This window comes from Nansenia antarctica (assembly GCF_963989245.1).
Source record: "Nansenia antarctica genome assembly, chromosome: 17".
NCBI classification, from domain to species: Eukaryota; Metazoa; Chordata; class Actinopteri; order Argentiniformes; family Microstomatidae; genus Nansenia; species Nansenia antarctica.
Window position 1 is genome coordinate 1952645 of NC_137687.1, and position 23879 is coordinate 1976523.

Consider the following 23879-nt stretch of genomic DNA (forward strand, 5'->3'; position numbering starts at 1 on the left):
ACCACACCACTACTAGTGTGCCCTTGAGTAAGGCACTTAGCCCTCAGTTACTCCAGGGGGGAATGTCCCTGTAATTCGTAATTGTAAATCGCTTTGGATTAAAAGCGTCTGCTAAATGGCAAAATTACAACCACAGCACAGCTACGCGCCAATCATACGAAGGGGAGGAAGATATGGCAGGGGACTTTTTGGGGGGCAAAACTCCGGTTTGGAACAAAAGCAGTCCATACCTTTAAGATAACCACTAATAAGCTGCCAAACCAAAAGGTCTATCATATCAAAACATAATCTAGGGATGTATAGGAATATTTAAAAAAATCACATCTAGAATTTGCCCACCGACCCAGATGGTAATGAAATGTTCCATTTTGGGGTTTGGGGTTTCCCACGGACTAGCTGTGAGAACAGTGACTGACATAACTGTGGCATAACTAACAATGGGTAATCATTGTGTGGGTGTGAACAATCTAATCAAATTACATTTGATGTGCCACTTACATTGCATACGTTGTGAAATGTTTTGGGATCTTGCTCCATGCTCAACAACAGCAGCAGTCAGCAAACTATCGGTAATTCAATAACGAGTCATAAAAAGTGACAGTAGAGAGACAATGGCACTAGTGCAATAACGCCAGATGTCCTCTCATGAAACGGTGGAAGGGGGGGGGGGCATTGGTTTGTGTCAGTGTGTGATAATCGAAAGCACAAAGCAAATGGCAACTCTAAGGCTGAGAAATGGCGCCACCTATTGGCTGCCACTATCTTTTTATTTGTTTTACTTTTAAATAATGTTTTACCGTTTTTTACGGTCGCTAAGTCACAGTGTTCAATACTGAAGTCCATGTGGGCCAAACTGTGACTCTTACTCTGTGATTTGTGCATTGCTCCTTTCACACAAAATGCATTCAATGACCACGTTCTCCAAAATCCATAACACTTCTCTCATTCAAACTCCCCCACCTGCAAAACACTATGTATTTGCAACACATTTTTTCATTGTTAACATACTGTGTTCAAAACTGTGAAGAACACGTTCAAAACAGAATGATTTGGTGCATTTTTGCACAGTGTTTGAGTGTGCAGATTCTGTTATTTTGCACTCTATTGATACTCTTCAGTTCCAGCACTTCAGCAAAGTCTGATAACGGATAATCTAAAAATGAATTAGACCCCTATACTTTCTTTTATCTTTTTTTTTGTTTGTTTCTTTTTATTTTACTACTCGATCTTTTCAGTTTGTAAAGCGTCTTTGAGTGTCTAGAAAAGCGCTATATAAGTCTAATGTATTATTATTATTATTATTATTATCTCTTTATTCAGAGACATCAGTCATCATAAGAAAAACAAATCTTATCTATCTATCTACTTTCTTCCCTATCTCTATCCATTAGACATTTAAAATACAAGAGTGGGACTGCCCCACTTGAAAAGGTTTGAAAAATATAAATGCAGCAACTCAAGTCAGACCTCACCGCACATTTAAATGTTTGCTTGGTGTGAATAGCTGAAGCTACGGAGCCCCCCTGGGGTCACATGGTAGGAAAAAATTATTTGATGTGTGAATCCGTTCCCTCAGTTTAGTGAATCTGTTCCCTCGGTTTAGTAAATCTGTTCCCTCGGTTTAGTAATTTGTTAGGGTTAGGGTTAGGCCCTACGAGCCAGAACGATCGCAAGGATTCTAACTCTAACCCTAACCCTAATCCTTGCGATCGTTCTGGCTCGTAGGGCCTAACCCTAACCCTAACCCTAACCCTAACGAATTACTAAACCGAGGGAACAGATTTACTAAACCGAGGGAACAGATTTACTAAACCGAGGGAACGGATTTACTAAACCGAGGGAACGGATTTACTAAACCGAGGGAACGGATTTACTAAACCGAGGGAACGGATTTACTAAACCGAGGGAACAGATTTACTAAACCGAGGGAACAGATTTACTAAACCGAGGGAACAGATTCACTAAACCGAGGGAACGGATTCACACATAAAAAGAAAGGTGACCCCAGGGAGGCTCCGTATTAAGCTGTAGGAGTAGCAGTATACCAAAAAGTCTGAAGAAGAAGTATCAGAATTGTCTGAATAATAATAAACAAGTATGAGCAATAACAATAGTTGGACTTGTTGAAGCAAGCCCACTATTAACTATGAGTAAGAACAATGTGGATGGTCCAATACAATGTTAGTGATTATGTGGACAAACTGCAAAAGCAATTAAGAGGACAAAGAACTGCTTTATAACAAAATGGAAAGATTGTGTTTATTTTTGCAGAATAACAGACCTCTGTTAATACACTCCGTCAGTCCTTAAGACATTTCACAAAAATGTCATACCAGTTTTTTTTTATACAATAAAAACATTGCACATAGACCAGCGCCGTCACTGTCGCCGTCTGAAGATGAGGGCTGCCACGCTGTTCCCCGTCTTGCCCCCAAACTGGAACTGAGGCGTTGGTAGTTCCTGTACAAAGTCAAACCCTGCAGAACAGAGAGGACAGGTTGAGAATGTCAAAACAACACTAGTTATTATTATCTACACATAATTCCTCATTATCCTTCAGTATTGCTTTCGTTGCTGTAATGCTCGCTGCCTCGAAACCGGACGCCTAAAAGCTTTAAAATCTGTTAGATGCTGATCTCTAAACCTCCTTGACCTTTAACCTTTTGAAAGCTTCAGAGACATGTGGTCCACACAACCTGCCATGTTGACAGATGAGTAGATGTGGCCTTGACTCTCTCTCTGTCTGTCTGTCTGTCTGTCTGTCTCTCTCTCTCTCTCTCTCTCTCTCTCTCTCTCTCTCTCTCTCTCTCTCTCTCTCTCTCTCTCTCTCCCCCCCCCTCTCTCTCCCCCCCTCTGTCTCTCTCTCTGTCTCTCTCTCTCTCTCTGTCTCTCTCTCTGTGTCTCTCTGTGTCTCTCTCTCTCTCTCTCCCCCCCCCTCTCTCTCTCTCTGTCTCTCTCTCTCTCTCTGTCTCTCTCTCTGTGTCTCTCTCTCTGTGTCTCTGTCTCTCTCTCTGTGTCTCTCTCTCTCTCTCTCTCTCTCTCTCTCTCTCTCTCTCTCTCTGAGTCCGCCAGTGTTCATACCACACACAGCAGACAGGCGCAAGCAGTACTGGCAGCTGAGAAGCATCAACGTTTAATGGACTGCACTTATAGTGTACTTACTTAATGAAATAAACACATGGAGTGGCTTCGGAAAAGTTTTCAGACTCCCTTCACTTTTTCCACATTTTGCTGGGTTATAGACTCTTCTATTTAAAATGTATTAATCTTTAGATCGGAATGATCAAATGTTCGGATAAACCGTCTTTCCAGTCAGAGCTTGCGCTTTGAGTTGCATTTCATGTACGAAAGGCGCTATATAAATAAAGCTTTACTTACTTACTTACATTGTGCGCTCTGAGTGCTCCCAGAGCAGTGCTCAGACTTTATGAACAGGGAATTTACGCTCTGGGCACTCTGAATTTCCCGAACGACCAGATTTCCACACCCCGGGTGGGTGTGCTCCGGTGCTCCCATAGCATATTTACGAATGCACCCAAAGCAGACAACCTCCTCACCTTGGCTGAACATCTGCAGCAGCTGTTCCTTCGTCCAGTTACAGGAAGTGATGGCGAAGAGTCCGTCCTCCCTCAGCGCCCCCCTCAGGGCCTGGAGGTAGTGCGCCTTGCCCTCCTCGGTGTCGTCGGGATTCAGGCTTATGGCGTCGAACGTGCCCTTGTCGACGCAAACATCGAAGCCACTCAGGTCCCCGGAGCAGCTCAGGAAGTCTGCTTCCTGAGAAGAAGGTGCAAAAGAGACAGAGTCAGTTGAAACCAAAAGAGAGAGAGAGAGAGTCAGTTGTTACCAAAAGAGAGAGAGAGTTAGTTGGAACCAAGAGAGAGACAGAGTCAGTTGAAAAACAAAAGCGAGGGAGTCAGTTAGTCATTTGGAACCCAAAGAGACAGAGAGAGAGTCAGTTGGATCCTGCATATACTGAAACCAGGGCCTAGTTGTTTCAAAACCTTTAACCTGGATCAGAATGATCCCGATTATTTTCTCTGATCCAGGATCAGATCGAGCTGGCTGAGTGATTTCCCCTATATGACATTGGTAAATGACACTCACTCTAGCTTGATCTGATATAGAAAGAAATCAGATTCATTACATTTTTCAAAATGAGTTGTCAACTAAGTTTGCATTAGTTGATAAATGTGTTCAATCATTACAGCCCTCGTGCTAACACCTATACACCATCCTCTCCACTGGCGGACTCAGAGGGGGCATGGGGGGTAGGGGTGTAACGGATCACCTAACTCACGGATCGGATCGTGTCACGGATCTTGAGTCACGGATCGGATCATTTTTCGGATCAACACAAAACAAGATATTTTTTAATAAAAACAAAATTTTCCTTGAATTCTGTAAAAACACCACTTTTAATGTGTGAAACAAAAAAACAACATTCAAGATGTCAAAACTGATATATATATCACATATATATATATAACATCTATATATAACAACATATATATATATAACAACATATATATAACATCACTGCTGCAAAGTAACAGAGTACTTTTTTTGTGTGTTTACACAATCACCCAGGCTGCTTAGCGGGTGATATGACGTGATATAATTGGGACAGAGATGAGTGAATGAATGTTGTTGTCAACTCAGTACACATGCAGAGAGTGAGAATAAAGCGCACATGATTGTTTTTCTACCGGTTACATTTGAATGAATGAATGGTCTTTATTGTCATTGCTACAGTACAGGTACCAAACAACGAAATTTAGGAGGGGTGGCTCCCCTGGTGTTAGGAAAGAAAGAAAAAAAATAAAAAAAAAATAAAAAGAAACGATTTTGCTATTGATCCGCGGTACACATGCGTTCCGAACCGTGGAGGGCGATCCGAACGGATTATCGATCCGAACGGATCCGAACGGCGATCCGAACGGATTATCCGTGATCCGTTACACCCCTAATGGGGGGCAACCGCCCCTCATTATTATTACTGAGGCATTTCGAGGGGCAGGCCCCTCAGCCGACTTTGGACCCGGAAACACGTCACGACTTAATAACCGAATACGTATAGTATTATGAATAGCCATACTGTATGGAGTACACAAAACATACGTGGTCCTTCAGAATCTGTTTGAGGTCTACGCACCACAAACACATCCCGACAGAGACCAACTGAACAACTGCATCATGGGATCAAAGATGGACATGGTCCTACCTGGACTTTCACATTCAACAAGTTCTCGGTCTGCAGGACACTTCTGGCGAGCTCCACAGAGGCTGACGAATAATCTATTCCTGTAACATTTGTGAATCCATGCTTGGCCTTCAAAAGAAAAACAACAACAACAACATGAATTATAAAAGAAATGCGCTGAACAGAAGAATAAACAATAAACAATGAACCCAAGTGTAACAAAGGTGTCCTTTACATTTTGTATTTTTATCGCAGGGAAATAAAACATGCGGCAGTGTCCTTCCCAAATTCACACATCAACATCCCCCTCATACCAATTCAACTAAGAAGACACCGTTTCCTGTTCCGATGTCAAGAATGGCAGCGTCTTCTGGAATATTTGTCTTTTCCATCCACCGGAGCACACGGCTCATGCTCCCTTCACCGAACCTTTGAACAAGAGGGGGACACAAGATGGGACACAAGTTAACAATGCATGACTAAAAATGTTACTTTGGGGTTCAGTGTGCAGAGGGACAGAAGAACACACAAAGTCAATAATACTTCCCGGAACCTGCGGTCCGCTGACTTGGGCCTGCTGTCCATCCCCCCCCACACCAACCTACGGACCTTTGGGGACAGAGCCTTCAGCGTGGCCGCACCTACCCTCTGGAACTCCCTCCCCACAGTGATCCGCAACGCCCCCACCCTGGACTCCTTCAAACTAGCCCTCAAAACGCATCTGTTCTCCAAGGCCTTTGGCCCCTAGTCATTGTTTCAGTTTTGTTTTGTTTGTTTTCTGTTTTGTTTGTCCGATCATTCCCCTGTAAAGCGTCCTTGGGCTTTTTGAAAGGCGCTATATAAATTAAAGTTATTATTATTATTAATAATCCTTACCAATCAAAACTGACCTTGCATGACCAAGCCTTCTGGAGCATGGTTAACACAACAGCACACTGACTCTTTTGGCTACTTCATCTGATCTGTAGACTGTTCCACCCGGTTTAGCCGGCACTCTGCTTTTGTAAACGGACTGACTAATATATAGCAGAGCCTTATTCCAAAGCGATTTACAACAATGGCCTCTCATTCATTCACCCATTCACACACACCAATGACAGCAAGCTACCATGCAAGGCGCCGGCCGGCCCGCTCATTGGGAGCAATTTGGGCGTCCAGCGTCTTGCCCAAGTACACCTCAACATGTGGCCAGCCAGCCGGGGTTGGAACAGCCAAACCTTGCGATCATTAGACGCTGGCTCTACCTTCCTGCACCACAGTTTTGGAACTCGATTGTGGGTGGTCAATAAGACACAGACAGATCCATTATAGCAGCAGCACGGCAGTGTGTCAATCATCTTTACCATATCTCACCCACGTCCCCGATGTCTTTGAATGTCTGCAGTTCTCTCTGATACGCTTCATCCCAGCTGGAACAGACAGAGAGAGAGAGAGAGTATTGCACACCACAAGTGAAGGTCACTAGCTCCCAAGGATCAAATGAAAAGGTTACTAAACACGTTTGAAACAACATGATCAGACACAATGTCTTTATGATATTAGTCATAAATTATATATATATAAGATATATTATGCCTCTGCAATCTCTTATCCAGAGGAGGAATGGGAGAAGGTCATGTGGTCTGATGAGACCAAAATAGAGCTTTTTGGCATAAACTCAAGCCGTGTTTGGAGGAAGAGTACAACCCCAAGAACACCAAGAACACCATCCCAACCGTGAAGCATGGAGGTGGAAACATCATTCTTTGGGGATGCTTTTCTGCAAAGGGGACAGGACGAATGCACCGTATTGAGGGGAGGATGGATGGGGCCAAGTATCGCGAGATCTTGGCCAATAACCTAATAATAATAATTAATAATAATTTTGCCATTTACAGACGCTTTTATCCAAAGCGACTTACAATTACGAATTACAGGGACATTCCCCCTGGAGTAACTGAGGGCTAAGTGCCTTACTCAAGGGCACACTAGTAGTGGTGTGGTTTCAGGCGGGATTTGAACTCACAACCTTCCGATCACAAGTCCAACTCACTATCCACTAGACCACCACTACCCCACCAACCTCCTTCCCTCAGTAAGAGCATTGAAGATGGGTCGTGGCTGGGTCTTCCAGCATGACAACGACCCGAAACACACAGCCAGGGCAACTAAGGAGTGGCTCCGTAAGAAGCATCTCAAGGTCCTGGAGTGGCCTAGCCAGTCTCCAGACCTGAACCCAATAGAACATCTTTGGAGGGAGCTGAAAGTCCGTGTTGCCCAGCGACAGCCCCGAAACCTGAAGGATCTGGAGAAGATCTGTATGGAGGAGTGGGCCCAAATCCCTGCTGCAGTGTGTGCAAACCTGGTCAAGAACTACAGGAAACTTCTGATCTCTGTAATTGCAAACAAAGGTTTCTTTACCAAATATTAAGTTCTGTTTTTCTGATGTATCAAATACTTATTTCATGCAATAAAATGTAAATTAATTACTTTAAAATCATACAATTTGATTTTCTGGATTTTTTTTTTTAGATTCTGTCTCTCACAGTTGAAGACCTATGACAAAAAAAAATTACAGACCTCTACATTCTTTCTAAGTGGGAAAACCTACAAAATCAGCAGTGTATCAAATACTTGTTCTCCCCACTGTATATATATATATATATATATATATATATAAGATATATTATGCCTCTGCAATCTCTTACTCCTCCATCTCTCTCTCCCTCCCCCCCTCTCACTCTCTCCCCCCCTCTCTCCCCCCCTCTCTGTCTCTCTCCCCCCCTCTCTGTCTCTCTCCCCCCCTCTCTCTCTCTGTCTCTCTCTCTCCCCCCCTCTCTCTCTCTCTCTCTCTCCCCCCCTCTCTGTCTCTCTCCCCCCCCCTCTCTGTCTCTCTCCCCCCCCCTCTCTGTCTCTCTCTCTCTCTATCTCTCTCTCCCCCCCCCTCTCTCTCTCTCTCTCCCCCTCTCTCTCCCCCCCTCTCTGTCTCTCTCCCCCCCTCTCTGTCTCTCTCTCTCTCTCTCTCTCTCTGTATCTCTCTCTCCCCCCCTCTCCCCCTCTCCCCCCCTCTCTGTCTCTCTCCCCCCCCCCCCTCTCTCTCTCTCTCTCTCTCTCTCTCTCTCTCTCTCTCTCTCTCTCTCTCTCTCTCTCTCTCCCCCCCTCACAATGTATCTATGTAGCCATTTCTGCTACGGTGGCCAGTTAGTGTAGTTTTAAAACACACATCATTAGCCTACAGCACTCACTATTCTTTCGTTCCGAGCTTTGAAGTGGTAAAATCATCTCCCTCCGGACTCTTAGAGACTTCGGGTTTAGATGTGTGTTGACAGCCATGCGTGTTGCATGCTCCAGGATCCTGCATGCTCACTATTTCCGTACACACACACGAAAAGCGTTGCGTTCGTAAAGTTGCTCTGGGAGCGCCGGAGCGCACACTGGGATCACCGTCATTTAGGCGATGACGTAGTCCGAACCAAATATGCAAATATGCAGGCGCGGTATGATGACGCGCTCGAACCAAATATGGTCTACAAGCGTCCGGGTGGAGCGCGTGTAGCATGCAGCTGGACCCTTCTGGATAAATGGGTATGATGTTTCCGTCATGGCGGCGTCTATCTCTGGTTACACCTTCAGCTCTGTGTGTTACCACAGCAACAACAGCAACTCTGACCACGTAAGTACACGAAAACTATCTTTTTGACAGTGCAATGATGATCTGTATGACAGACAGTAGCTTATATCCCTGATGTTGAACGCTGTTCTCAGTCATTTATCTGCGAGGTGTTCCCCAGTGTCATCCTCCTCTCAGCAGCCCTGGGTTAGCATGTTAGCATCGTTAGCATGCCACCACCAGCTAACTTGCTATATATTAGAACAACAAAGTCAGATATAACAAACAGCAGGAGGAGGAGGTCAAACCAAATATGCCGTTGTTGTGAAAAGGTGTGTTTTAATTTAAAGACTGGATTTGAAAGTAGAGAGAGAGAGAGTTAGTTAGCTTAGTTAGCTTAGTTATGCTACAATCCAAGCTATGTCAAGTCAACTGACTTCCTGTTGGTGTGTCTTGTGGCTAGCTGGCTAGCTCCCAGTGGGACAGACCTTAGTAACGTTGTGAATGATTATAATAATAAACATGGTTGCTGACAGTGCGACGGGTTTAGCAGGTTGTGTTTCACACTCAGATGTTGAGAGAAATGAACAGATTTAGTAATGTATCCCCAAACCTCCTAACTGACGTTAGCATCTAGTTAGCATCTAGTTAGCCTCTAGTTAGCCTGGTTGGACTAGGAAGTGATGCCTGGTCACCTGCTGCAGATTGCATTCCTGTCATCTTCTGTCATCTTCTGTCCTCCACCACAGTTGTTTTCTGTGGTCTCTTGTGGTGTTGCTGAGCTCAGACCAGTGCATTCTCTCTTTTTAAGAATGTACCAAACAGTTGATCTGGCCACAGTCACACCTAATGTTCTTGCATTAATCTCTCTGATGGGTTTGTTTAGATTGTTCAGCCTGATGATGGCTTGCTTCACTGATAGTGAGTGACAGCTCTCTGGACCTCATATTGAGAGTTGACAGCAACAGATTCCAAATGCAAATTTATACCACACTTGAAATGAACTCTAGACCTTTTTTATCTGCTCCTTGTAAATGAAATAATGAGGGACTAAAGCCCAATGCACACGGCGTGCGATTTTGTCGCAGGACAACATTCGATTCTCAATTCACACCACCGAAGTGAGTGGGTGTGAATGGAGAATCGAATGTTGTCGTGCAACAAAATCGCATCGCACGCCGTGTGCATTGTCTCATTCAAAACAATGGAATCGAATTCGGCGGTGCGACAAAAATCGGGGCTGTGTGCATTGGCCTTAACACACACCTGGCCATGGAACAGCTGCCAATTGTCCAAATAGTTCTACTTTTGGTCCCTTAAAAAAGGGAGGGGGGTTAGGGCACGTGTAGAAACTTTTGTAATTCCTTCACCGGAGTTGGATACAAATACCCTAAAATTAAAGCTGAAAGCACTTGATTTCAAATCCGTTGTGGTAGTGTACAGAGCCAAAATTATCAATCGTGTCCAAATATTTCCAGTCCTAACTGACTAATTTATGACGGTATTTGAAACGGACACCGTTGCTATTTCCCCAAAACGTTATTTTTTCGGTTAAGTCGTGACGTGTTTCCGGGTCCAAAGTTGGCTGAGGCGCTCTCTTCGAAATGCCTCAGTAATAATAATAATTCATTATATTGATATAGCGCTTTTCCGAGGCTCAAAGACGCTGACAAATATGGGAAAAATGGGAAAGTGCTGCTGTGTCCCTTGTTGTATGAATAGATCTGAGTCTAAAAAACGATTAAACTGTCATTCTACCGCTGTAGTACACTGGTACTCTGGCTCAGTTTCTACCCCTCAGCCGCCAGGCTGATAAATGACTCTGGCTTCCCCCTCCCCCCCGCCCCCAAGTCTGCCCAGGACTGAATATGCACTGGACTCACTGTAAAAACTCTGCACTGCACTTTATGTATGTTGCACTATCCAATGCAATATTGTCAATGCACTGTTGTCTGTCCTGTGTTGTCCTGTTTTTTGCATTTGTTTTTGTATACACGTGAAAAAAGTATAAACGCACTTACTGTAATGCCGAAGCAAATTCCTATATGTGTATGCATAATGGCAATAAACGTTATCTGAATTATCTGAATCTGGTGCAGGGAATTTCTGGTTTGGACCCGGAAGTTGCTAAACGTCACGTTTGACGTCAGACTTAACAACCGAATTACTTGTGTTTCTCCAGGAGGGCTTCCTGTTAGGGGAGGTGAGGCAGGAGGAGACGGTCAGCATCAGCGACACGCAGATGAGCAGCGCAGAGCTCATCCAGGTAGTAGGTAAGGACCTGACTGATCCCACGAACTGACTTGTAGGGACACAACTCATAAGAAATGTTGTGAGCTTAGAATTATAAGGTTCTATCTCCGTTTGTCAAAATTTAGTTTTTTTTACATAATCTGATCCAATTAGGTGTTTATTAATGCCTGTGTGGTGTTATTTTTAAAATGTTGACATTTTTTTTGTTAGTAATTCATAAAATACAAAGGTTCCATCTCACAAAACATAATGGAATGTAAAAACTCTCAAATTGCTCAATATCTCTGAACTGCCCTAAACGGAGATAGAACCTTATCATTCTAAACGGAGATAGAACCTTATCATTCTAAACGGAGATAGAACCTTATCATTCTAAACGGAGATAGAACCTTATCATTCTAAACGGAGATAGAACCTGATCATTCTAAACGGAGATAGAACCTTATCATTCTAAACGGAGATAGAACCTTATCATTCTAAACGGAGATAGAACCTTATCATTCTAAACGGAGATAGAACCTTATCATTCTAAGATCACGATGTGCCTATCTTGGCTTGTCTTGATAATCAGGCTTCATGCACACGTATGCCAATGTTCCTGAGTTATTCTGTCTGACAGGACTGGCAAGTTTAGGATTCAGATCAAAGGTGGCTTTCTGTTTTCGGCTTCTGTCAGTTTCTGGTAGAGATAGTTTTACAGCAGCGTTTGGCTTCCTGTTATGTCACCTGTGTAAAGCAAGGCTGTGATTGGTCAACCTGTGTTTCTAGTGGTAGCCTGAAGAGTTATTCAGGGTAGCCTACATTGATTTACTATTGTCTTCTATGTGCTTAGTGTCAGCCTGTATGATTTAGTATTTACTTATTATAATTAGTAACCATATATTTGCTGTGTTTTTCTTTCTCTTAACAGAAGTCCATAATCATGAACCTTGTGCACAACTATTTAGGTAAGATATGGTGTTATTATATAATGTATCACATTGAAATGATATAACCTACAATCCACTCACTGTGTGTTGTTCTTGATGACGTTTTGTGGAAATTAAGTCTGTTTTCCATTTGACTATCTATCCACCGACTATTCTAGTTATGGCTTCATGGATGTGTAAAGTGATTTGATGAATTCGTCATCTTTGGATTATGAAATCATCAAATCACTTGACTTATCCTCCTTGAAGCCATAACTAGGATAGTGAGCCAGCGTTGTGTTGATGGTGTCAAGTACCAGTGAACAGCAGGTGGCCTCACCCGACCACAGCAGGATTCACATTCACATTCAGATTCAAATTCAGGCAACTTTATTGATCCCACTGGGGGCCATTCATTTGTAGCTTTACTCCTCATTCAGACACTCAGACACACACTCAGACACACACTCAGACACACACTCAGACACACACATTCAGACACACGCTCAGACACACACTCAGACACGCACTCAGACACACACTCAGACACACACTCAGACACACACTCAGACACACATTCAGACACACACTCAGACACACACTCAGACACACACACTCAGACACACACACTCAGACACACACTCATTCAGACACTCAGACACACACTCAGACACACACTCAGACACACACTCAGACACACACTCAGACACACACTCAGACACACACTCAGACACACACTCAGACACACACTCAGACACACACTCAGACACACACTCAGACACACACTCAGACACACACTCAGACACACACTCAGACACTCACTCAGACACTCACTCAGACACGCACTCAGACACACACTCAGACACACACTCAGACACTCACTCAGACACTCACTCAGACACTCACTCAGACACACACTCAGACACACACTCAGACACACACTCAGACACACACTCAGACACACACTCAGACACACACTCAGACACACACTCAGACACACACTCAGACACACACTCAGACACACACTCAGACACTCACTCAGACACACACTCAGACACACACTCAGACACACACTCAGACACACACTCAGACACACACTCAGACACACACTCAGACACACACTCAGACACACACTCAGACACACACTCATTCAGACACTCAGACACACACTCAGACACACACTCAGACACACACTCAGACACGCACTCAGACACACACTCATTCAGACACTCAGACACACACTCATTCAGACACTCAGACACACACTCAGACACACACTCAGACACACACTCAGACACACACTCAGACACATGTCAAGCACAGGTCAGTAAACAGACAACAAGGTCATTAAGGGCACCTTTTAGATGTGTACACAAAAAGAACCTACTATGATGCGTGGAAGCTACCATGGAGTAGAAACCTTGAGGAGTCGTGTGGAATTATACTGGAGTTATTACTATCAAAGTTATCTTAACTGTCGTCCTCTGTCGTTTCCCTCAGCTTTTACGACTACGCTGGCAAAATCAACACGGAAAGTCTGACCAGAATTCTCAAAGACAGACGAAAAGTGAGTGTCTGCTGTCGTTGTGTTCTTTCTTAAGACTAGGAGGGCCTGGCTGTTCTTCTGTGGATCAACGTCTGTACAGCTAGTGAACCGACTAATATTGTTTTTTAATAAACTATAAACCAAGTGTATTTTTCACATCCCAACCAGTAGATAATAACCAGAGGAGACACAGTTGATATGCTTGATGTGCATCCTGCTGCTATTACTTTTTTATACAACAGTTAGTTCCGACCAAGTCATTTGATTGGACAAGAGGCATTCCATGAGTGCTGATATACAGTATAACAGCACTGGGACTTTTAACTATACGTATCGCTCCGCCACACAGATGTTCTACTAAATGACCGTTGATTAGACTACATTGTTTGTGTTCAGGTTACTAGGCAACAGTCCATTTGAAGTTCAGTTGCGGAACTATTTTTTGTTTATTTTTATGATTAAATAAACACACAAATCATAATCTGTTGTCACGGTTAACTAATACATCGCGCTGTCGAACTGTTGTATAAAAGCAATATCACACTCGAGGTCGTGCTGTTATACTGAATATCAGCACGGCTGTGATTCGGTCGTAGGTACGAGGCCGCAGGCCTCTATTATTGTTGATTAGCATTCTGCTGCTATTACTACTACTGACGCTACCGCTGCTATTGTTGATTTGTTGTTTTCATTTCCTGATTATTTTATTCTTGTTTTTATATTCTACTGCAATGCCAATGTCTGAAATGAACCTCCTCAACCCAAGAATTTTACTCTGTGTACCCGTACATTGATGTAATATGGGGCGGCTGTGGTGCAGGAGGTAGAGCCGGCGTCTAATGATCGCAAGTTCGGCAGATCGGAGGTTCAAACCCCGGCTAGGCCACGTGTCGGTGTCCTTGGGCAAGACACTGAACCCCCAAATTGCTCCCAGTGAGCGGGGCCGGCCGGCGCCTTGCATGGTAGCTTGCCACCAATGGTGTGTGAATGTATGTATGTGTGTGTGAATGGGTGAATGAGAGGCCGCTAAATAAAATCTCTTTGGAATAAGGCGCTAATATAAGTGCAGTTCGTTTACATAAATGGACTGTACTTATATAGCGCCTTTATCCAAAGCGCTTTACAACGGCCTCTCATTCACCCATTCACACACACATTCACACACCAATGGCGGCCAAGCTACCATGCAAGGCGCCGGCCGGCCCGCCCCGCTCACTGGGAGCAATTTTGGGGTTCAGTGTCTTGCCCAAGGACACTTCGACATGTGGCCAGCCGGGGCTCGACTCGAACCGCCGATCTGCCAACCTTGCGATCATTAGACGCCGACTCTACCTCCTGCGCCACAGCCGCCCCTTTACCATTTAATAACAGCATATTATCTATGCACAGCGTCTGGGTCTTCTGGTTCTGATTCTCCGTCCTCCCGTCCTCGTCCTCGTCCTCCCCCCCCCTCGTCCTCCCCCCCCCCTCGTCCTCCCCTCCCCCCCCCCTCGTCCTCGTCCTCCCCTCCCCCCCCCCTCGTCCTCGTCCTCCCCCCCCCCCCCTCGTCCTCGTCCTCCCCTCCCCCCCCCTCGTCCTCGTCCTCCCCTCCCCCCCCCCTCGTCCTCGTCCTCCCCTCCCCCCCCCCCCCCCCCTCGTCCTCCCCTCCCCCCCCCTCGTCCTCGTCCTCCCCTCCCCCCCTCCTCGTCCTCCCACCCTCGTCCTCCCCCCCCCCCCCCGGTGCAGAATGTGATCGGCTGGTACCGGTTCAGGAGGAACACGCAGCAGCAGATGTCCTTCCGGGAGCAGGTGATCCACAAGCAGCTGACCCAGATCCTGGGCGTCCCGGACCTGGTGTTCCTGCTACTCAGCCTGATCTCCACCGCCAACAACTCCACGCACGCCCTGGAGTACGTCCTGTTCAGACCCAGCCGCAGGTAGGACCTCACACACACACACGCACACGCACACGCACACACACACACTCACGCCCTGGAGTACGTCCTGTTCAGACCCAGCCGCAGGTAGGACCTCACACACACACACGCACACACACACACACGCACACGCACACACACACGCCCTGGAGTACGTCCTGTTCAGACCCAGCCGCAGGTAGGACCTCACACACACGCACACACACACACACACACACTCACGCCCTGGAGTACGTCCTGTTCAGACCCAGCCGCAGGTAGGACCTCACACACACGCACACACACTCACACACTCACACACACACACGCACGCCCTGGAGTACGTCCTGTTCAGAGCCAGTCGCAGGTAGGACTACCACACACTCTCACACACACACACACACACACACACACATACACATACACACACGCACGCCCTGGAGTACGTCCTGTTCAGACCCAGCCGCAGGTAGGACCTCACACACACACACACGCACACGCACACACACACACACATACACATACACATACACAGGGCTTAAAGTACTCCGGCACAGTGCCGGATTTCCGGCGCGGGAGAATAAATAAATTTAAAAAAAATGCAATTGCGGCATTGCGCCGACGTGGTGGCGGGGGCGCTGTTTCACAAATAACTTAGCTTTCGTGTTTGCTAGCGAAACAGCTGATAGTTGATGTTGACTGCTCAAGGAGAATACATATTTGAAAGTACAGAATGCCTGAGAGCCTTATATTGCATTATATTACATTACATTTTGAATGGCCATCTGGTGCCTGAATATTGTTTTTTCCTTTACATATATAATGACATTTCCACCATAAATTGATGGCGAAAGGCCACAAATTGGTGCATATCAATTCACCAGAATGCAAGAAATTAAGTGTTTGATGCTCGTTTAAGGACCCCCAGACAGCCCTGCTTCATGGGTCCCCCCCGATGTCAAACACCACTGGTAACACCTCCGCCTCATTTTGAGCCAGGAAAAACCCTGAGTAGTGACGGGAAGCCTTATGGGACGTGGTGCCAAGAAGGAGAAAAGTGATAGTGGCTTAATAAGTAATCAGTTTGTTCTTTTAAAGACATGTATATATTTTATTCTGTATTGTTATAGTGATAGTGGCTTAATAAGTGATGCAATCAGTTTGGCCTTTTAAAGACATCTATTTTTTTATTAAGTATAAAACAGTATTATGAATGAATGAATGGTCTTTATTGTCATTACAGTTTTTCCCAATTGCTAAAACACAAAAGCCAATTCTCTAAACCAAATGATCAGTTCTCTAAACACATTTAATAAAACTAGCTCCCATTTGCCAAAACCATAAACACATTTCACATGAAGACACAATTCACAAAACACAATCCTCCTTTTCTCATAAATCTAAACACATTTTGTCTTGCTAAAACACAAGTTGCAAAAAACTCTGCTCAAAATGTCAAATTCTCAAATTAAAGCTCATGTGATGCAAAATGCTTGCCACAGTCAGCAACATTTTAACACAATGAACACACCTGGCTTCATTCATTAAACATAACGACTCAAAATGTAAGACACTTGTTGCAAATGATTGTGGTGTGTGTGTGTGTGTGTGTGTGTGTGTGTGTGTGTGTGTGTGGTATAGTTCCATAAATAAATGAAAAAACATCACACCCTGAACATTGTTTTCAGTGAGTATTGTTGTGTGTAATGGATCCTCTGTAGTGTTTGCATTGAGTTGTGATACAGTACAGTATTGTACATGTTACGGTACATGTGGGAATACGGTAACATTTTTCAAACCTTTATTTACGTAAAACTCGATAGGACAACAGTGCAACAACTTCGCGGCTGAACTTTAGTAAAATTTCGGACATCATATGCCATTTAAAGGGGGGAAATAGATATCTAAAAATGCTTGACTATCATGCAAAATCAGCCTTACTGTAATGTAAAATATGTCATGTAATGTTAGATATAACGTTAGACAGGGAGCGCAGATTTATTTTTATGCATGACTATCATACATGTGGGAAAACTAGGGTTAGGGTTAGGTGCTAGGGTTACAGTAAGGTTAGGGTTAGGATTAGGGGTAGGGTTTGAGTTTGAGTTTTGAAGAGAGAAGGTGTGGTTTTGCTTATGTAGCTTTAGAAAAGTGTGTTGTGTTTAGAGTTTTGGGAAAATGGAGGAAAGTTTTGTGAAATGTGTTTTAGCAATTGAGAAACACTGTAATACAGTACATGTACCATACAACGAAATTTAGGAGGGGGGGCTCCCCTGGTGCTTGGAAAAAGACTAAAAACACGAGGGCCAAGGGTAAAATAAAAAAGGGAGAAGAGCTGGTTTACATAAATAAAGGCTATGTACACTATCTACTATACTACTATACTATACAATAAAACACTGTGCTGTACTCTATGCTATGCTATAAATATCCTAACTTTTCCTATATCTGAACCTTATGTACACAAGGGTTGTCATATTGCACATAATATTGTTGCACATTCATTTAAAGTATTCATGCATTTTAACATTGAGACATATATTTTGTATTGACTATAAAATAGTATTAATGCATTTAAACATTGAGACAAGAAGCTGTCTTCTGTACCCGCTCTCCCAATATCTCAAACTGTGACCCCCCTCCCCAAGAAAAAGTTTCAGGCACAGGATTTTTTCCCACTTTAAGCCCTGCATACACACACACACTCACACTTTGGAGGATGTCCTGTTCAGCCCCAACAGTAGGTAGGACTACACACACACACACACACACACACACACACACTCACGCACGCCCGCCCTGGACGCATCCATCACTTTGCTTCGCTTCGCTTTTGGTGAGAACGCTGCTCGAGGCTGTCCATAGGAAGACAGCAGCGCATGCGTGTTGATCTGGATAAGAGAGGGACGAACGGGGCAATTCTAAATTTTTCTGACCAATCAACTACCACGTCTGTTGCTTCGATTGCGTATGTTACTTCGTTTACATGAAGGGCTGTGAGAACGCAAATCAGAGAAATAATTTATGCAACAACGTTGCGAAGTCATCCACTTGCTCCGGGTCTCGATTCGGACTTTCATGTGAGAACATGCCCTTAGATTGAGCAGGTATTTGCCCCTCCAGCGGAGAATCCAAACGTCCCCACCCTGTTCTGATGTTCTCAATGATAACAAACAACCTATTGATGAACGTGCACGCGTCTGAATGCACACGCTTGCACTGATATGCTGTGGAACATTCTCAATGTCATCATGTATTCGGGTCAATGACGGCGATAGCCGATAGCGATGAAACAATGGAGACTGTTAGGATGTCTCCTGTAGGCTTCTGTTGTCCCTGGCTTGTGTCTGTCTGCTCTGAGGGCTGTTACTGTTATACTGTCTCATGGTTGTGGTCTCATTAGAAGAAGGTGATAGGAGAAGGTTTTTCCTTCTATCAATGGCCCCGGGCCTGAGCTGGATTACTCTTCCTGCTACAAATGGTGGATTGATGATTCACTTGCTTAGTCAAATGTATTGATTGTAAGTCGCTTTGGAATAAGGCGTCTGCTAAATGCCAAAAATGTAAATGTTAAAATGTTGTGTCTGTCTGCTCTCAGGGCTGTTACCATTAGCCTGTTAGCGTTAGCATGCCGTTAGCGTGTGACTAGCGTGGCTAACGCTAGCTCTGTCTCCCCTCAGCAGGTACAACCAGAGGGTGACCCTCAGCATCCCCAACCTGGGGAACACCAGCCAGCAGGAGTACAAGGTGTCCTCTGTCCCCAACACGTCCCTCAACTACGCCACGGTCATCAAAGAGCACGGGTGAGGGCCGTGTGTGTGTGTGTCTCTCTCTTTCTTTCTCTCTCTCTCTCTCTCTTTCTTTCATTCTCTCACTCTGCTGTGTGTGTGTGGTGTGTGGTGTGTGTGTCTCCTTCTTTCTGTCTCTCTCTCTCTTTCTCTGCTCTCTCTGTGTGTGTTTGTGTGTGTGTCTCTCTTTCTCTTTCTTTCATTCTGTGTGTGTGGTGTGTGGTGTGTGTGTGGTGCAGGGCTCGACATTAAGGCTTGTCCGCTTGTCCGGGACAAGTACATTTTATGTTCGGACAATTGGACTTCCTCCTGCAGTTGTCCGATGGACAAGTCAAAACAAAACAAAAAGGCATTCCATGAGTGCTGATCAGATTCCAGAGCGAGTTTACGAACGCAGCCATAGTGTAGCCTACGTTGTGGGTCGCCTGTCACTAGTGCCATTCGCGTGAACGCGTATTCGCTTCTTCTCAATGCCGCTTATTTTCATGTAGTTCGATGCGATCGTATATTTTAGGTTTGAAGTTTTAAGACCAGCACATCGCAATGCGAACTTCAGAATGACACTAATGATAGATTTCTCAATTTGAATATAGGATACTATCCAAAGGCTAGCAAATAAGATTGCTTCCATTGGGGAGGGACTATAGTTACAAACATGTTTTGTAAATATTCATCCCTTTTGTGGCCAATCTTAATCTAAAAGGGTTAGGGTTAGGGTAATCACTGATTACCCCATTGTAACAATTTTAAATAATTACAAAATATTTTTTAATGAATACATTTGAAAATGAAGGATACATCATTATCAAATCAATAGTAGTCAAATGTGTTATTTGCATACACATACACTCACTGGCCACTTCATTAGGCACACCTTGGGGTTGGACCCCCTCTTTTGCCTTCAGAACTGCCGTAATTCTTCGTGGTATAGATTCAACAAGGTGCTGGAAACATTCCTCAGAGATTTTGGTCCATATTGACACTATAATATCACACAACAGCCCGTCTGGCACCAACAACCAATGCGAGGTTCAAAGTCACTTAAATCACCTTTATTTCCCATTCTGATGCTGGTTTGAACTTCAGCAGATCGTCTTGACCATGTCTACATGCCTAAATGCATTGAGTTGCTGCCACATGATTGGCTGATTAGATATTTGCGTTAACAAGCAGTTGAAAAGGTGTACCTAATGAAGTGGCCGGTGAGAGTATAATAAATTGTTATTAATATTTATTGCTTTTTCAAAATCTTTGGATTTGGACAAGTAACTTGAGTTCTCGGACAAGTACAAGATAAGTTCACTTGTCCGAAGGACCTGAAAAAGCTTAATGTCAAGCCTGTGTGTGTGTGTGTGGTGTGTGTGTGTGTGTGTGTGTGTGTGTGTGTGGTGTGTGTGTCTCCTTCTTTCTGTCTCTCTCTTTCATTCTCTCTCTCTCTGCTCTGTGTGTGTGGTGTGTGATGTGTGGTGTTTGTGTGTGTGGTGTGTGTGTGGCCTTGGATGGCCTTCATTCTATTTGCACTGCAGCTAATTCAACTGATATAATTTGGTCAGATGGAAGAAAGAAAAAACAAAAACATGCTCCTTTTGTTTGATTTGAAAAGGCATTCTGCCCTCAATATTAATAATAGTTAATGTGTACTTCTGGAAAATGATTATTATCTTGGTGGTGGATGATGTATTATTGGGTTGCGTCAAGTCCAGTGTGTCCCCTACCATTGCCTTGTACGGGCCGCCCCCCCAACGGAACCCCCCGCCCCCCCAAGAAAGATGAATTATTACGGACGTAGACACCAAACATCTGACAAGCAGGCTAAAATATCTGCTTTTTTTTAAACGCACCCAACCCGAATCTGGCGAGTGGCAAGCCCATGGGCTCGTTGGTAACGTAGTCCGCCAGTAGTCTTGCATAGCGAAATCTCTCAACACTTCGCTTCGCGCTGGAGAATAATACAAGATTGTGCGCCATGCCACCCCCCCAAGGCAGCAAACCTAGGGAAACACTGAAGTCCATGGCAGAATAAGTCTCTACGCTGCTGCTGGGTGTTTGGTAACTGACGTTTCTTGTTGTGGTGTGATGAACGTTTCGCAGGGCTGAGTTCTTTGACAAGGACGGTGTGATGAAGGACATCAGAACGATCTTCCAGGTCTACAGTGCACTCCAAGATAAAGTGCAGGTGAGCGTTTTTTATAGTTCATGAGTTTAGAATTATAAGGTTCTATCTCCGTTTAGAATTATAAGGTTCTATCTCCGTTTAGGGCAGTTCAGAGATATTGAGCGTCTAAGTTTTTACATTCCATTATGTTTTGTGAGATGGAACCTTTGTATTGGCGGCGCCTTTGTATTGGCGGCGCCTTGCATGGCAGCTTGCCGCCATTGGTGTGTGAATGTGTGTGTGAATGGGTGAATGAGAGGCTGTTGTAAAGCGCTTTGGAGCAGCAAAAAAGGCGCTATATAAGTGCAGTCCATTTACCATTTGTCTGCAGGCGGTGTGTGGTATTATTATAAGGATGTTGATATGATGATGGTTTCTCCCCAATGAATGAATCAATCGAAATCACCAAGGTCGGCTCAGGTTGGACAGTTTGAAGATATTTATTTTATCTGATCAGAGACCCACATCTCCCATGCTTCCAAATGTGAGTGAGCTTCTCTCCTCCGTGCACAGTTCTTATAGCACAAATTACTGCTGAGTTAGCCATCAGCTGTTCAGTGTCAATCATGATTCTGCTGTCAACTCACTAACATGAGATTCCCTTTTCTCCCCCTTTACCCCTTAACGGGCCGGTCTCCCTGGCAACCTCAGTCATACGATTCCTGCCTTTCCCTAAATATATTGACCTCTTGACCCACTCTCCTCGCTGGCCCCTTGACCCACGTTCCTCGCTGAGCAACAAGTCTCCTGACACACATGGGACAGACTTGCTGGCAGTTTCACAACATTATAGAGTTCATGCTTAATGTCTACAATTTATCTATGCACACTTGAAAACACATCATAACAGATGTGTTTCGTGTGTCTCAGGCGGTGTGTGGTATTATTATAAGGATGTGTTGTGTGTGTGTGCAGGCGGTGTGGTATTATTACAAGGATGTGTTGCGTGTGTGTGCAGGCGGTGTGTGTGGTATTATTATAAGGATGTGTTTCGTGTGTCTCAGGCGGTGTGTGGGGAGGTGGAGCAGAGCGAGCGTCTGAGAGGCAGCATCCAGGAGGAGGTGAACAAACTGAAACAGCAGATCGCTCTCAGGAAACGGAAGGCTGCGGAGGAGGAGAGACGTGAGTGAAGAGGGTTTGGGGTTCTGAGAGGTAGAGGGGAGGAGAGGAGGAGGAGGAGGAGAGGAGGAGGAGAGGAGGAGGAGGAGAGGAGGAGGAGGAGAGGAGGAGAGGGAGAGGAGAGGGAGAGGAGAGGGAGAGGAGAGGGAGAGGAGAGGGAGAGGAGAGGGAGAGGAGAGGAAGAGGAGAGGAGAGGAGAGGAGAGAAGTGAGTGAGGGGTTTGTGGTTCTGAGAGGTAGCGTGGGGGGGGTAGGGTTGTTCAACTGCTCTGGGGGGGTATTCCATCAGCGTCGCTAAAGGAACATCCATCCAGTCTGCATTTTCCTTTAGTGACGTTGATGGAATACCCCCCTGAGGCACTTACCATATCCAAACATGCCACCGCAGTCTAGATCTTACAAACTATTTCCCAAAGGCAAGGCAAGTTTATTTGGATGGCACATTTAATACAGCTGGGCAATTTCTGAGCCATATAGATATAGATAAACATTTAATAAGATAGTGGAAATTAATTTTAAAAAGACATGGATTGAAGATTGAATAGGAGGGGTCCAAGGGTTGATCCTTGGGGAACCCCACATGTAATTGAAGAGACATTCCCAAGTCCAGATGTTTTGTATTGTGTGTATTTCTTTGGCTGTTTGAGGTTTTCTTATGCTTGTGTGTCTGTGCTTCCCCTCAGGACTCCAGGAAGCGCAGAACCCCGAGGCCAGGCCCGCCCCAGAGGAACACACCGAGCCCTTGGAGCCCCCCTCCCTCCTGTACCGGGTGGCCTTCCACCCCCCCTCCTCCGCCCCGGAGAGACCCAGCACTTCCACCAACCCCCCCGCCTACGCGGACCTCCCCCCCCAGGACCACCACCGCTCCTCCCTGCCCTCTTCCTCCTCCTCCCCCCCCATCCCCACCCCCAACAGCGCCGCCCTGCTCCCCCGGCCCCAGGCCGTGGGCTCCCCGGGCCACCCCACCCCCGGCCCCCTGGGTGGTGGTGGTGGTCTCGGTCTGGGCTTGGGCCTCGTCGGTGGGGCCAGCCCCGCTCCCGCTCCCGGTCCCAGTCCCCCCGGTCCCGGTCCCAGCATCCTCCCGTATCTCGGCAACGGGGACGGCTCCAGCTCTGACTCTCTGGACAGGCAAGCCGCAGGGCAGGAAGACGACGACGATGAAGACGAAGATTGCGACAACGATGACGAAAATGACGAGGACAGTAGCGAGTATGAGAACCTGGTGAGTGAAGCCTCACAGTTGCCCCCGGTCCCCAGCGGGGTGTTGGCCCAGGGGGGCCGCCCCGCGGCACTCAGCCCTGACGGAGACGCCTTCGGATCATAGACACGGTGAACCCCGGGGAAGGGGGGGGGGGGGGGGGGTGGTGGTGACGGGTGACCATGGTAACTGACGCACCCCGGAGAGGATGAAGAGGTTCATCCCAACC

The 23879-nt window shown here is 45.5% G+C and overlaps 2 protein-coding genes across 2 annotated transcripts; one reads left to right on the forward strand and one right to left on the reverse strand.

Moving 5' to 3' along the window:
* Window positions 1-2308: 2308 nt before the first annotated feature.
* eef1akmt2 (EEF1A lysine methyltransferase 2) lies at window positions 2309-8540 on the reverse strand (the record flags this gene model as incomplete). Its single annotated transcript, XM_080547715.1, has 6 exons — window positions 2309-2477; window positions 3558-3774; window positions 5222-5329; window positions 5515-5629; window positions 6544-6609; window positions 8425-8540. The coding sequence occupies 6 exons, from the start codon at window positions 8538-8540 to the stop codon at window positions 2380-2382; spliced, it is 720 nt and encodes a 239-aa protein (XP_080403841.1). The 3' UTR covers window positions 2309-2379.
* A 225-nt stretch (window positions 8541-8765) lies between these two features.
* abraxas2 (abraxas 2, BRISC complex subunit) lies at window positions 8766-23879 on the forward strand. Its single transcript, XM_080547521.1, has 9 exons — window positions 8766-8852; window positions 10972-11062; window positions 11953-11989; window positions 13451-13517; window positions 15222-15412; window positions 19072-19194; window positions 21271-21355; window positions 22339-22456; window positions 23136-23879. Exons 1-9 carry the CDS (start codon window positions 8781-8783, stop codon window positions 23774-23776), a joined length of 1425 nt encoding a protein of 474 aa, XP_080403647.1. The 5' UTR covers window positions 8766-8780; the 3' UTR covers window positions 23777-23879.